This window comes from Hyperolius riggenbachi, chromosome 11 (genome assembly GCF_040937935.1).
Source record: "Hyperolius riggenbachi isolate aHypRig1 chromosome 11, aHypRig1.pri, whole genome shotgun sequence".
In the NCBI taxonomy this organism is placed as follows: Eukaryota; Metazoa; Chordata; class Amphibia; order Anura; family Hyperoliidae; genus Hyperolius; species Hyperolius riggenbachi.
Window position 1 is genome coordinate 125027816 of NC_090656.1, and position 13119 is coordinate 125040934.

At 43.3% G+C, this 13119-nt stretch overlaps 1 protein-coding gene across 4 annotated transcripts in view; it reads right to left on the reverse strand.

Moving 5' to 3' along the window:
• Positions 1 to 493: 493 nt before the first annotated feature.
• The window catches only part of AP2A2 (adaptor related protein complex 2 subunit alpha 2), a 159871-nt gene continuing 147245 nt past the window's right edge, over positions 494 to 13119 (reverse strand). For all 4 annotated transcript variants that reach the window (XM_068260807.1, XM_068260808.1, XM_068260809.1 and 1 more), the window contains 3 exons: positions 12203 to 12272; positions 6380 to 6514; positions 494 to 669 (listed from right to left, as the gene is read on the reverse strand). In XM_068260807.1, coding sequence (XP_068116908.1) covers positions 592 to 669; positions 6380 to 6514; positions 12203 to 12272 — 283 coding nt within the window. In that variant the 3' untranslated portion in view covers positions 494 to 591. The remainder of the gene's footprint in view (positions 670 to 6379; positions 6515 to 12202; positions 12273 to 13119) is intronic.

A 13119-nucleotide genomic window follows, 5' to 3' on the forward strand; every position in this document is an offset into this window, starting at 1 on the left:
CAATGCAAATTTATTAATTAATACAATTAATCCCTTCTAAAGCACACCCCCAGTTTTCAAATACTTGTAACCCCCCCCCCCCCCCCCCCCAAAAAAAAAATGGAAATGACTCTTCGTGGTAGGGGTAAAATGGCATGTAGGCTGAAATGGTTATAAGGTTATATGGCAGCCTCCATATCCCTCTTAATTCAGGTGTTCTTTAGCTGAACTCAAATCTGCAAGGGAGCTTAGGTATACAGTATATATTCACAGGAATGACATTAGATAGGTTTGTACTACAGCACTCCACACCCTACATTCCCAGCGATGCGTAACTAAAACCCTGTGCTTCTAGTACTTTTCTTGCACTTTATCCATCACCCACTGAAGAAATTAAGCAAGCAACCTGGCATCAACCTATTTTCCTCCACCAAGGGCTCTGCTGCTTCTCTTGTGGAGATGTAATAATCCAAACACACATTTGGAGTGAGATGGGAAAAAAAAGACAAATGGATAATGTGTAAGGAATATTTATTTTCACTGAGATGATAAGGAACTGGCAGTAAGGGAAGATCACAAAGACTTGGGTTCTGGAACCAGCAGGAATTGGATTTAAAACTGATCAGAGAGCAGATCACACAATCTCTGGGAAACGTCTTCTTTACTTGTGCGGATGGTGAGCCGGTACATCTGTAAGGGCAGAACACAGGTTTATTCACCTTCAAAAGAAAACATGTATATTTGAGTAAATGAAAGACAACTGGTATACGTGGCTCTGTCTCTTTCATGAACTTCCGGCTTCACTTAATTGGTACATTTTTCCCAGAGCTGCCAGTCAGAACCGTTGTGTTATTTAACAATTAAAACTTTAAGCTAGCCAATACATTTCTCGATTTAGTGCATTGATCTCCCACCAACTTGATCATTTGATCAAATCTGCTAGAAATTGATGCAGCAAACGATTCCCGATCAGGTGATTTCCAGCCCAAATTTGTCTATTCAGTCAGTCAAGCAGGATGGAAAATTTCGATCAGCAGCAGATTAGGAGCCCGTCGTCAGAGGCGTTTGATTTGACGGCCAATGAAGCTACTCACCTGCCCATTGAGCACGGTTGTGACATCTCTCCCTTCTGGCTGCTTCCTCTCTTAACTTCCGCCTGTGTAATGCGACTAACACTAGAAGCCTCTAGTGGTCATACAAGGTATGTGCCATTCCGGCCCAAGTCCCTCCTCACATCACACAGGTGCCCAGGACTCAGAAGTGAAGTAGGAGCAGCTGGCGGAGAGAGCAGAGACCGTGTGGCCAACAGATGAGCTGCACAGCACAGCCTGGGAGACCAGGAGGAAGGTACAGATTTTCAAAGATTTCATGCTGGATTCTACTGTATTAAAATCTGTGTGTAACGTGTAGAGGGATTCAAGCAGATAGATCCCTCTCTGATCAGATAATGATCAGATAATCATCTATTGGTCATACCAATTAGTGTATGGCCACAATTAGTCCTTGCTCTGATCACCCTCTCCACTCTTACTGTAGTTTTCTTTGTACTGGTCCTGATAAATCAGCTCCAGAGTAGAGTGGGCATTTGTCTGCTGCACTGGGACAAGCGCATGTAACTGCTTGCTAACTCATATGCATAATGGTTTCACCACATTATAAATGTCTAAAGCACTCAGGGGTTCACACTAACATCACAGCATATCCTTAAAGTATATTTTTTGAATATGATTATTATTACTTGTATTTATAAAACAATTCTTAATTACAAAGAATATGTTACACAAGGACATAAATGCCAAGCTTGCCAAGAATGAACAGTAGTTTGAACTGTCAAAACTCCACCCCCAGGTACACAGCTTTTGTAAACACACTGGAGAGGGTATGAGAAGGGGAAAATGGTATATTACAAAACAAGCAGAGAAGAACTGTAGTTTCAGTGCTGGCCACAGAGTGCAGTGGGTGTGGTAGGCTGGGGCAGGTGATCTGCACTGTTCTGGGAACAGAATTGCCTCTTTTCTGGCAATGAAAAGCTACTGGATGCAGATTGCCAGAAGCCACAGGTATTTACACTATTTTTATTGCAAAACATTTTATTGAAAAATATTGCAAATGAGCAACGTACAAAACATTGTATATTGCTAATAATAATGTATTATATGCATTAAAAAAAATGGAAAGCTCAACTAGCCCTTTAAGAGAAAAACTTGGGCAGAGATCATCATGAATCATGTGCAGGGAACATATCTCAAATGAGCAAATATTATTTAGTAAATTAATATCAAAAATATAAAATCATGTTCCAACCAGGAAAACACTAAGGCCTCGCTTCCACTTGTGTGTTGCGGATTGCATTTGCAGCAATGCACAAGGATGCGATCCGAAGGGCCATCAGAAGTGCATATGCACTGTCTGATATCACCATCCATATGTTGCGATTCACTGTGGAATCACAATGCATGGTTGCATGCAGTTCTGCCCGTTTGAGTTATCATTAAAGAGAACCCGAGGTGTGTTTAAAGAATGTTATCTGCATACAGAGGCTGGATCTGCCTATACAGCCCAGCCTCTGTTGCTATCCCAAACCCCACTAAGGTCCCCCTGCACTCTGCAATCCCTCATAAATCACAGCCATGCTGTGAGGCTGTGTTTACATCTGTAGTGTCAGTCTCAGCTGCTCCCCCGCCTCCTGCATAGCTCCGGTCCCTGCCCCCGTCACTTCCCTCCAATCAGCAGGGAGGGAAGGGATGCAGGCGGGGACTGGAGTTCTGCAGGAGGCGGGGAGAGCAGCAGACTGACACTATAGAGATAAACACAGCCAGCTCTGACAAGCTGTTTGTCAGCAGCGTGGCTGCGATTTATGAGGGATTGCAGAGTGCAGGGGGACCTTAGGGGGGTTTGGGATAGCAACAGAGGCTGGGCTGTATAGGCAGATCCAGCCTCTGTATGCAGATAATATTCTTCAAACCTACCTCGGGTTCTCTTTAAGAATGAATGGAATCGCAACCATTGGGGAAAACTACGGAGCAACACAGTGGCATGGCGGCCCACCTGCACTGCCCACATAGTCAACATGAACAAGAACTGTGACTAAGGGTTGGTTCACACTGGCACGGATGGATAACTGATCCGTGGAAGGGATCAATTTGTAAAGGCATCAGTTTTCCATCCGTGGCCCTCCATTCAGTTAGTGTGTGGTCAATGGGATGCATCTGTTGATCCAGAAAAATAGCTGCAGACCCAAACTTGCGGTCCGTGGCGCACAACAGACTGAACGGAGAATTTTTAATGGACCAATAGGAACGGATCCAATGGTTAAAACGGGATCCGCTCGCATCCATTCTCATCCACGCCATCACGCTCTGCTAAACAGTCTTTTTTTAGGCCAATGTGAACCGGGCCTTAATAAAGTCTGTCCACTAAAGGAAGGCTTGCTTATGCTTAAAGTGAACTACGGTCTCTGCACGGTTGTTGATGCTTTTTCTATTATTTTAAAGGAAAACTGTAGGGAGGCTGCCATGTTTTTTTTCCTTTTGTGCAATACCAGCTGCCTGGCTGTCCTGCTGATCCTCTGTCTCTAATACATTTAGCAATAGACCCTGAACAGGCATGCAGCATATCAGGTGTTTCCGACAATGTCAGAACTGACAAGATTAGCTGCATGCTTGTTTCTGGTGTTATTCAGACACTATTGTGTCCAAAGACATTAGCAGGGCTGCCAGGAAACTGGTGTTGCTTAAAGAGACTCCGTAACAAAAATTGCATCCTGTTTTTTATCATCCTACAAGTTCCAAAAGCTATTCTAATGTGTTCTGGCTTACTGCAACACTTTCTGCTATCACAGTCTCTGTAATAAATCAATGCATCTTTCCCCTGTCAGACTTGTCGGCCCGTGTCTGGAAGGCTGCCAAGTTCTTCAGTGTTGTGGTTCTGCTATGAACTCCCCCTTCCAGGCCCCTTTATGCACACTGCCTGTGTGATATTTAGATTAGTGCAGCTTCTCTCTGCTCTAGTATCTTTTACAAGCTGGATAAAGTGTCCTCTGAGCTGGCTGGGCTTTCACATACTGAGGAAATTCAGACAAGGGCAAAGCTGTTTGCAGGAAGAAAAGAGCAGCCTGAAACTTCAGTGCATGAGAGCAGAAGGGGGAAAGAAACACACAAATGATCTCTTGAGATTTAAAAGGAAGGGTGTATACAGCCTGCTTGTGTATGGATGTATTTTGCATGTGTGGACATGCTGTACATCAACCTACTTCCTGTTTTGGTGGCCATTTTGTTTGTTTATAAACAAAGTTTTTAAAACTGTTTTTAACCACTTTTAATGCGGCGGGGAGCGGCGAAATTGTGACAGAGGGTAATAGGAGATGTCCCCTAATGCACTGGTATGTTTACTTTTGTGCGATTTTAACAATACAGATTCTCTTTAAGGAGGAAGAAATATGGCAGCCTCCTTACACCTCTCCCTACAGTTGTCCTTTAAGTAATATGTAAACTTTAACAGAACTTTATTCTATAAGCAAGCAAAAGTTGTAGAATTTAAATGGACCGTTAAAGGGACACTTAAGCCAGAGAAAAAAAAAAAATGAGTTTTACTCACATGGGGCTTCTACCAGCCCCCTGCAGCAGTCCTGTGCCCTCACAGCCAATCACTAATCCACTGGTCCCCCACTGCCAGCTAGTTTCGTAAAAAATACGCGTTGCCGCATTATGAACGCATAGATATGCGGTGACGCGTATTTTTGTACGCGTTGCGGCCCGCAATAGCGCTAATTGCAGTCGGGAATGCGGAAAAGCTGCCTGACGGGCCTGTCGGCAAAAACGAAACTAGCTGGCAGCGGGGGACCAGAGGATTAGTGAGTGGCTGCGAGGGCACAGGACTGCTGCAGGGGGGCTGGTAGAAGCCCCAGGTGAGTAAAATTCATTTTTTTTTTCTGGCTTAAGGTTCACTAAGTCAGCTGAAAAAAAGGGTTTCATTTACGTTGGGCTTCTACCAGCTCCCTGCAGCCTTCATAGCCACTCACCGATGCTCCGGGCCCCTGCCACTGGTTAGTTTTGTTTTCTCCAACTCAAAGTCGGCGGACCCCTGTGCAGCCCTAGTCACGCGTATCTTTGCTCGTGTTCCCGTCCGCAATAGCATCCTGCACAGGACCGATGCATCGAGTGGCTACGAGGGCACAGGACGGCTGCAGGGGGCTGGTAGAAGCCCCAGGTAAGTGAAACCCTTTTTTTTCAGCTGACTTAAGGATCCCTTTAAGGCTTTGGTCATTCCCTGAAATGCTGTCATCAACCAGAATCTGAGATTGCTCGACTAGTAAGAAGGACAGCTATTCATTCAAATCAAGATTTACTTGTGGTGATTTTTGCTTCCATGGCCACTAAGAATCTCAGTGGATTCAATACAGTCCATGAAGTGGGGAGGAATCAGAATATACTCTATATAGGGCTGTAAAATTCCAGGACAGTCTTTTGCCTCAGTTTAGGGGGTTTAGACCCCCCCAAATCGGCGAGAAAACATCCACGACCAACTTAGTCGTGGATTTTGCTGCGCTGAGAGGCAGAGCTTTCAGCCGCAGCTCTGCCTCTCCTGACATCAATCAACGAGCAGATCTCCGCCTCTCCCCGCCCCTCTCTATGAAGGAAGAGTGAGAGGAGCGGCGATCCACCGCAATTGACATCAGGAGAGACAGAGCTGAAGCTGAAAGCTCTGCCTCTTTCAGGAAATGCTGGCCAGATTGCCCCCTGGGGATTTGCTCTGAAAGATGCCTTTGCATTTTATTCATAACTGGTTTATTCATCTTGAATTTTGAGCAAAAATGCTTTCCGAGTGTCTCACGGTGTTTAGGTCAGGAGTGTCTGCACAGTCAGAGAAGTATTTACTTAATTGTATCAAGTGAGGAATATAAACACAAGATAACATTATCTCCAGTTCGGATGCGTTCAGCTTTCTCTGCAGGGAACTTGTAAATCCTGTGTTTAACTAATTGAATGCTGTTCTAGTAAAAAAATAAAAAAAAAAGCTGGTAGTATATGATATGCTGTAAATCTTTTAGAGCAATGAAGAAATGCTGGGTTTCATTCCGCATTAAGGTATGAAGAGCATATTGTACTCGAGTCTTTAGTCTAAAATTATAGCTTTAAACACGCCGCAATAGTGCCAAACGGCAGACCTGAGCTGATCAGCAAAGCAAATTGTTTTTTGAGGATGGAACATTCCAAAATTAGTTAAAATCTTCTTTTCTGATTAACTGTGCAATTGTGCCATATATTGGTGGCTGATGATAAATACGCAATACAAAATATACAGTAAATACATAAACTCATTCATAATAATTCTTTTGAAAAATTATATTGCTTAGAAAGTATTCCACAAAGAACATGCAAAGCAGTAAGGTATCACTCACCTCTGCCTGTGCGTTTGGTTCGAGGCGTAGCAGGCAACCCACCTGCCGGGATTTCGCTTGGATAATTCCAGCTGCCACAAAATTGGACGGGTTTGGGTCAACATTTTCCAGAAGAGCAGGGCCAAATCCAATGAGCTGAGAAATTACATTTTATTTATTTATTGTATTTATAAAGCGCCAACATATTATGCAGCGCTATAAATTAGTTTAGGTTACAGACAATATTTAGGGGTTACATACAGCAATACGACAATGCAGGAATACAAGAAAAACCAGATCACGCAGCACAGTAGGAGTACACGGTAATGCTTTGTCAGTCACTGGATGGGAGCATGGAGGAGATTAGGCAAGTGGAGTTCACTCAAATGCATAGCCTGGGTGCACAGTAATGGAGGTGCATGATTAGGTAGGACACAAAAGGAGGAGAACCCTGCCCGAAGGCTTACAATCTAGAGGGAGAGGGAGGAACACGAATGGTAGGGGACCAGAGTTCAGCTGCGGGTTTAGACCACCAGTGAGGGGTGGAAGTCCTGAGTGAAAAGATGAGTTTTGAGGGCCTTCTTGAAGATGTTGAAGGAGGGGGATGCCCTAATGGGTGGAGGTAGGAAGTTCCACAGTGTTGGAGCAGCTCTAGAGAAGTCCTCGAGGCGTGCATGGGACTGCGTGATGCGGGGGCGGTCAGGCGCAGTTCATTGGAGGAGCGGAGTGATCGGCTAGGTGTGTACCTCTGAGTAAGATCGGAAATGTAGGTTGGACAGGTTTTGTGTACAGATTTGTAGGTCAGACACAGTATCTTGAATCTGATTCTGGACTGGATAGGAAGCCAGTGGAGGGGTTCATAGAGGGGAGCCGAGGTGGTGGAACGAGGGGAGGAGTGGATAATTCTGGCTGCCGCATTCACGATGGACTGCAGCGGGGCAATTTGGGTTATAGGGAGACCAGACAGAAGGGCATTGCAGTAGTAAAGGCGAGAAATTATGAGGGCATGGATAACGAGTTTGGTGGTGGCAGAGGTCAGGAAAGGGCGGATCTTGCAGGTGTTATGGAAGTGGAAGTTGCAGGACTTTGTGAGGTTTTTGATGTGGGGAGTGAAGGAGAGTTCAGAGTCCAGGGTGACACCCAGACAGCGGGCTTAAGAGGTAGGGCGAATGGTAGTGTGGTTTACAGTGACATGCACATCTGGGAGGTTCAGGGATGGCCGGGGTGTTAAGATCATAAATTCCGTTTTGTCTAGATTTAGTTTCAATAACCTAGCGGACATCCAGGAGAAGATGGCTGATAGGCAGGAGGAGACCTTTTACATGGTAGTGGTGGATAGGTCAGGGGTGTGGAGGTAGATCTGGGTGTCATCTGCATACAGATGATAGTTAAAACCCATGGAGGATGTGTATAGGGAGAACAATAGGGGGCCAAGTACCAAGCCTTGGGGGACCTCCCACCGAGGGGTGGTTGGGGATGGATAAGGACTCATTGAAGGAGGCTGTGAAGGAGCGGTTGGAGAGGTAGGATAAAAGCCAGGTCAGCTCGAGGTCGTGAATGCCCATGGACTGGAGGGACTGGAGGAGTAGGGAATGGTCCACTGTGTAAAAAGCTGCTGAAAGGTCAAGGAGGAGGAGAATGGAGTATTTACGTTCAGCTTTAGCTAAGGCAAGGTCATTGACCACTTTGGTGAGAGCTGTTTCGGTTGAGTGGGCAGGCCGAAATCCAGATTGCAGTGAGTCTAGCAGAGAGTTGACATTGAGGTACTGGGTCAGGTGTTTGTGAACCAGACGCTCAAGGAGTTTTGAGGCAAAGGGGAGGAGGGACATAGGGCGGTAGATGGAGGGTAGTGAGGGGTCGAGGGAGGGTTTCTTGAGCAGGGGTAGTACAGTGGCCTGCTTGAAGTCTGAGGGGAAGGTGCCTGTGGATAGGGAGAGTTTAAACAGGGTAGTGAGGACTGGGGCTAAATCCATGAAGTGAGGCTGGAGTAAGTCAGAAGGTATGGGGTCAAGGGGGGAGGTAGTAGTATGGAAAGTCTGCAGTAGGTGGTTGACTTCCTCAAAGAAATGAAAGGGATTATACATTTTAGGTGTGCAGAAAAACGTACACAGACAGGGTCGTGGAATGCAGGAATACATAAACTATTTCCCTGCCAAAGATTTGTGTCTTTTCATTTAAAAACACAAAATTGCACACAAAACCTAAACTCCCCCCACCTACATATTTTCTGAAAGGTCCTCTAAATGTTGCCTAGATGCTTCTAGTATTTTCAACAATGCTCAGATACAAGGTGCCCCCTTCCCCTTGCAGCTGCAATCCCAAAACTGATCAGCGTTTTCCTTTCTAAGAATATAGCAGAAGCAGCAAACGCCGGCAACTTCCACCAAGGAACAGACCGTTCTGAGGCCCCTTTTACACTTTATCGCATTACTGCCCCCTGCTGGCTGACAAAGCTCGTTGCAGTGGCCACTTAAGTCCATGAGCCATGACACACTGCCTGTGGTGCCACGCGCGATGCACCAGAATTGTTTAGAGCACCACAGAAGTAGTGCACAAGCTGCAGTGCTTTACACTGCAACCACCAGAAGTCCCGTGTTACTTTCTTTTTTTCCCTTAATTTGCACTGCAGCTATAACTTTTCGGCTGTGGTGCGATTGTCTCGAATTGTACCAATATAAAAGGGCCCCGAGGTAAAGCAGCAGAAAGAGCAGTAAGAGATCTTTTTGCTACAGACCTAACTTACTTGTACAGGCAGAATAGGGGCAGCAATGTAAAATGAACATAAGCAAGACAGGCTGCCATAAGCTTGTTTACGGCCAATAAAATAACCTGACAAAATGTACAGGAATTCCTCATTTTATTTTAGTTTTGAATAGTGTGGACAGTATGTTAAACAACCAAAAAAAAGCCTTGGTATCCAACATTTCAGTATCCTCCCAAATCCCCAGAACACACAACTAGATCCACAGCCCAATAGGACTTTTGACTATGGTAGGGATGAGATTGTGAAAACTTCTTAAGGTCAGGTTGTGAAAGCATTGCTGAATATCCAGCACTACACAAATACATAACAGAACATAACATACTGCTGGGCTGGACGTTGAGAAATGCATCTGTACAGTACTCTTACCAAAATTGCAACCTGAAATGACCACTTACGGCTGTTTCTAGTCTTAAAGGGGTACTATGGTGAAAATTAGGCTATTAGGGTAATCTGTTAGCATGGGCCTAATATTAGGAGCTTCAATTACTAAGCCTTTCTTTTAAATGTGGACTTGAAAGGTTTTTTGACAGCACATGCATGGATACAACCAGTCATTTTCTCAAGCTATGAGACATACTCCCCCCTCTCAATGTGGTTACAACTGATTTATCTTCTGGTTTCTCCATGCTCAAGCTGTATGGGATTGTGTAGACTGCTCAGGGAGTGCTGGGGAAGATCATAGCACTCGAAGCAGTAGGAGCCAAGCCATTTTTCTTGCTTATTTATCTGCGATCTTCCACAGCACTCACCGACTCCCCTGCATTCCAATGTCCTCAGCTGAGAGACATGAGAGGAGCAATCAGCTATTACAAAGCAGTCAGTCAGCAGAGGGGACATCAGGCAGGATCACTACATATGCTGTCTAAAACCTCTCAAGCAGACATTTAAAAATACTTAGTATCTAATGCTCCTAATATTCAGTACATACTACCAGGGTTGTACCACTAGCCTACTTTTTGCCATTGTGCCTCTTTAATTATTTCAAAGTTGTACATAGCTTAACGGTTTCAGCCCACCGGATGTGATTCTCACGTCCAGGCGGCTGCTCTGCTGCAGAGGCGCGCTTCGGCGCGCTCCCACGTGCACGCCCCCGTGCTGTCCCCCGGTAGCCCTGGGATCAATGAACAGGTACATGGTTCCCGTTCACCGATCTAAGTTGCCAGCAGAAAAACCAATGGTTTCTGATGAGAGACCGCAGTTTTTCTAAAAAAAAAAAAAAAATTCCCCCGTCCTTGTGCTTCCGGTAAGCGAGAAGCACAAGGAGAAAAAAAAACTCAAGGTGGTCATCTTGTGGCCAAATAGTAAAACTACATTTACATACATTTTACATGCAAATTTACACATATTATAACATTAAAAATTAACGGTTTATTTCCCAACACCAAAAAATTACCCAAATAAAATTTATGGAAAAAAAAATTTACAAAAATAAATAAATAGTTACCTAAGGGTCTGAACTTTTTACATATGCATGTGAAGCGGGTATACTACGAACAATTTTTAAATGATAAGCTTGTAAATAGTGCTGGATGCAAAATGGAAAAAATGCACCTTTATTTCCAAATAAAATATTGGCGCCATACATTGTGATAGGGACAAAATTTAGTGATAGGGACAAAATTTAGAGTTTTATTTTTATGGTAGCATGTATTATTTTAAAGCTATAATGGCCGAAAACTGAGAGATAAATGATTTTTTTCATTTTTTTCTTAACCACTTGACACCTGAGGCATTTTTTCTCTTGTGGACCAGAGCAATTTTCACCTGTCAGCGCTCCTCCCTTTCTTTTTCCAATAACTTAATCACTACTAATCACAGCGTAATGATCTATATCTTGTTTTTCTTGCCACCAATTAGGCTTTCTTTGGGAGTTACAGTATGCCAAGAATAATTTTATCCTAAATGCATTTTAACATGAGTAATAAGAAAAAAAAATTATAAAATGCATTCTTTTTCAGTTTTTGACCATTATAGTGTTAAAATAAAACATTCTACTGTGGATAAAAGCCACACATTTTATGTGCCCTTTTGTCCCGGTTATTGCAACGTTCAAAAAATTTCCCTAGTACAATGTATGGCGCCAATATTTCATTTGGAAATAGAGGTGCATTTTTTCAGTTTTGCGTCCATCACTAATTACAAGCCCATAAATTAAAAATTAATAGTAATATACTGCCTTGACATCAATTTTTAAAAAGTTCAGTCCCTAAGGTAACTACTTATATTTTTTTTTTATGTAATTCCCCCCTCCCCCCTTATATAAATAAAAAAAAAAGTTTGGGTATTATGGGAGGGTGTGGGAGGGAAATAGTTAATTATATCAGTCAGTGTGGGGATTTTTATTAAATAAAAAGCAATTTTGGTGCAATATACTTTTTGGCCACAAGATGTCCTCAGTCGTCATTTCCGATTCACGTACGTAAGCACGTGAATCGGAAGTAATCCGTGGCTGTGTAACACAGGAAGATACAATGAATGCCGGCGTCTTGTAGACGCTGGTATTCATTGAATCGGGGACTTAGATTTATGAATGGGACCTGCGGTCCCATTCATTAACTTCCCCTCTATGCGGCGGTAACGGCGGTGCGCGCGCACGCGCGAACGGGAGCGAGCGGCGGCTGCATGCCGCTGCAGACTTGTTTTCACGGCCCTGCTGCATCCTGTCTTTTTTCCAGGGCCGTGATTATACTGCACGGCATGCAGCAAGTAGTTAATATGCCTGTTAAAATGCATTTATAAAAAAATACTTTTTAGCAAAATGTACCACCCAAAGAAAGCCTAATTAGTGGCGGAAAAAACAAGATATAGATCAATAAATTGTGATAAGTAGTGATAAAGTTATTAGCGAATGAATGGGAGGTGAAAATTGCTCTGATGCATAAGGTGAAAAATCCCATCTCCTCTACACAAGAGGAAGGATGGCAGTACAGAGATACATCTACTGCTGCCCACTGAGAAAGAAACAAAAGCAGGAAGTGAGAGTACCTGAGTAAAAGGACATCATAGAAACAAAGTGAAAGTGAAGGTGTACACATATGTGCATGTGGAAGTAAATTTTTCTTTTTCTTTTAGTTACCAACCTTTGCTTTAGTGAGTTCAGTATCCATTGGTTGCTTTGCCTTGAATATGCTCTGGACCTCTTGCTTTGGCCTGTAACAAAAACACATCACATAAGTTCTGAGCATGCTTCAAGGGAATTGTTGAATTTAATGATTTTGGAAATCATGACAAGTACAAAGCTAGTACCAGAGATCCTATTTGCTGCAAGACAAGGTAAAAGAGGTTTTTCAATTAAAGCGGGTGTAAAGAAAATGTAGACTGAAATGGAGCAGTTACAGTATCTCATAAAAGTCACAGTTTTGTAAATCTTTTATCTTATTTTTTCATGGGACAACACTGAATATATGACACTTTGCTATATAAGCTGTACACTTTTTTACATTGTATCAGTGTAAATTTGCTGTTCCATCAAAATAACGCAACACACTGCTGACACTTGGGTGTCTATTCTCTAGGACAAACTAGACTTTTTGGGTGTTTACTGTACTTTTTGGCAAGAATTATTTTATTTTCTGTTCATATTTGCAAGCATATGTGCTGTGTTCATTCAAAGCAGAATACTTATGTCTTTGAGGGTTTAGATGAAGCTCCGAAGGACAAACATTCCGTCTGAAAAAAGTGGTTAATGTCTAAACAGTTGGCAACTAAATGGAGTACACCCCTAAGTAAAGAACATCAACATTTTTGCCAATTAGACATTTTACCTACCCGGGGTTGTTACTCATTAGTGTTACAAGGTATCAGGTGTGAATGGGGAGCATGTGTGTTAAATTTTGTGTTACAGCCCTTACACCCACTCACATTGACCACTGGAAGTTCAACATAGCACATGGCAGAGAACTCAGAGGATCTTAAAGAGAACCAGAGACGAAGCACCCTCATGTATTTTACTAAATTTATCAATGGGAACATGACAGTAAACGCCTACCTTGCTTTT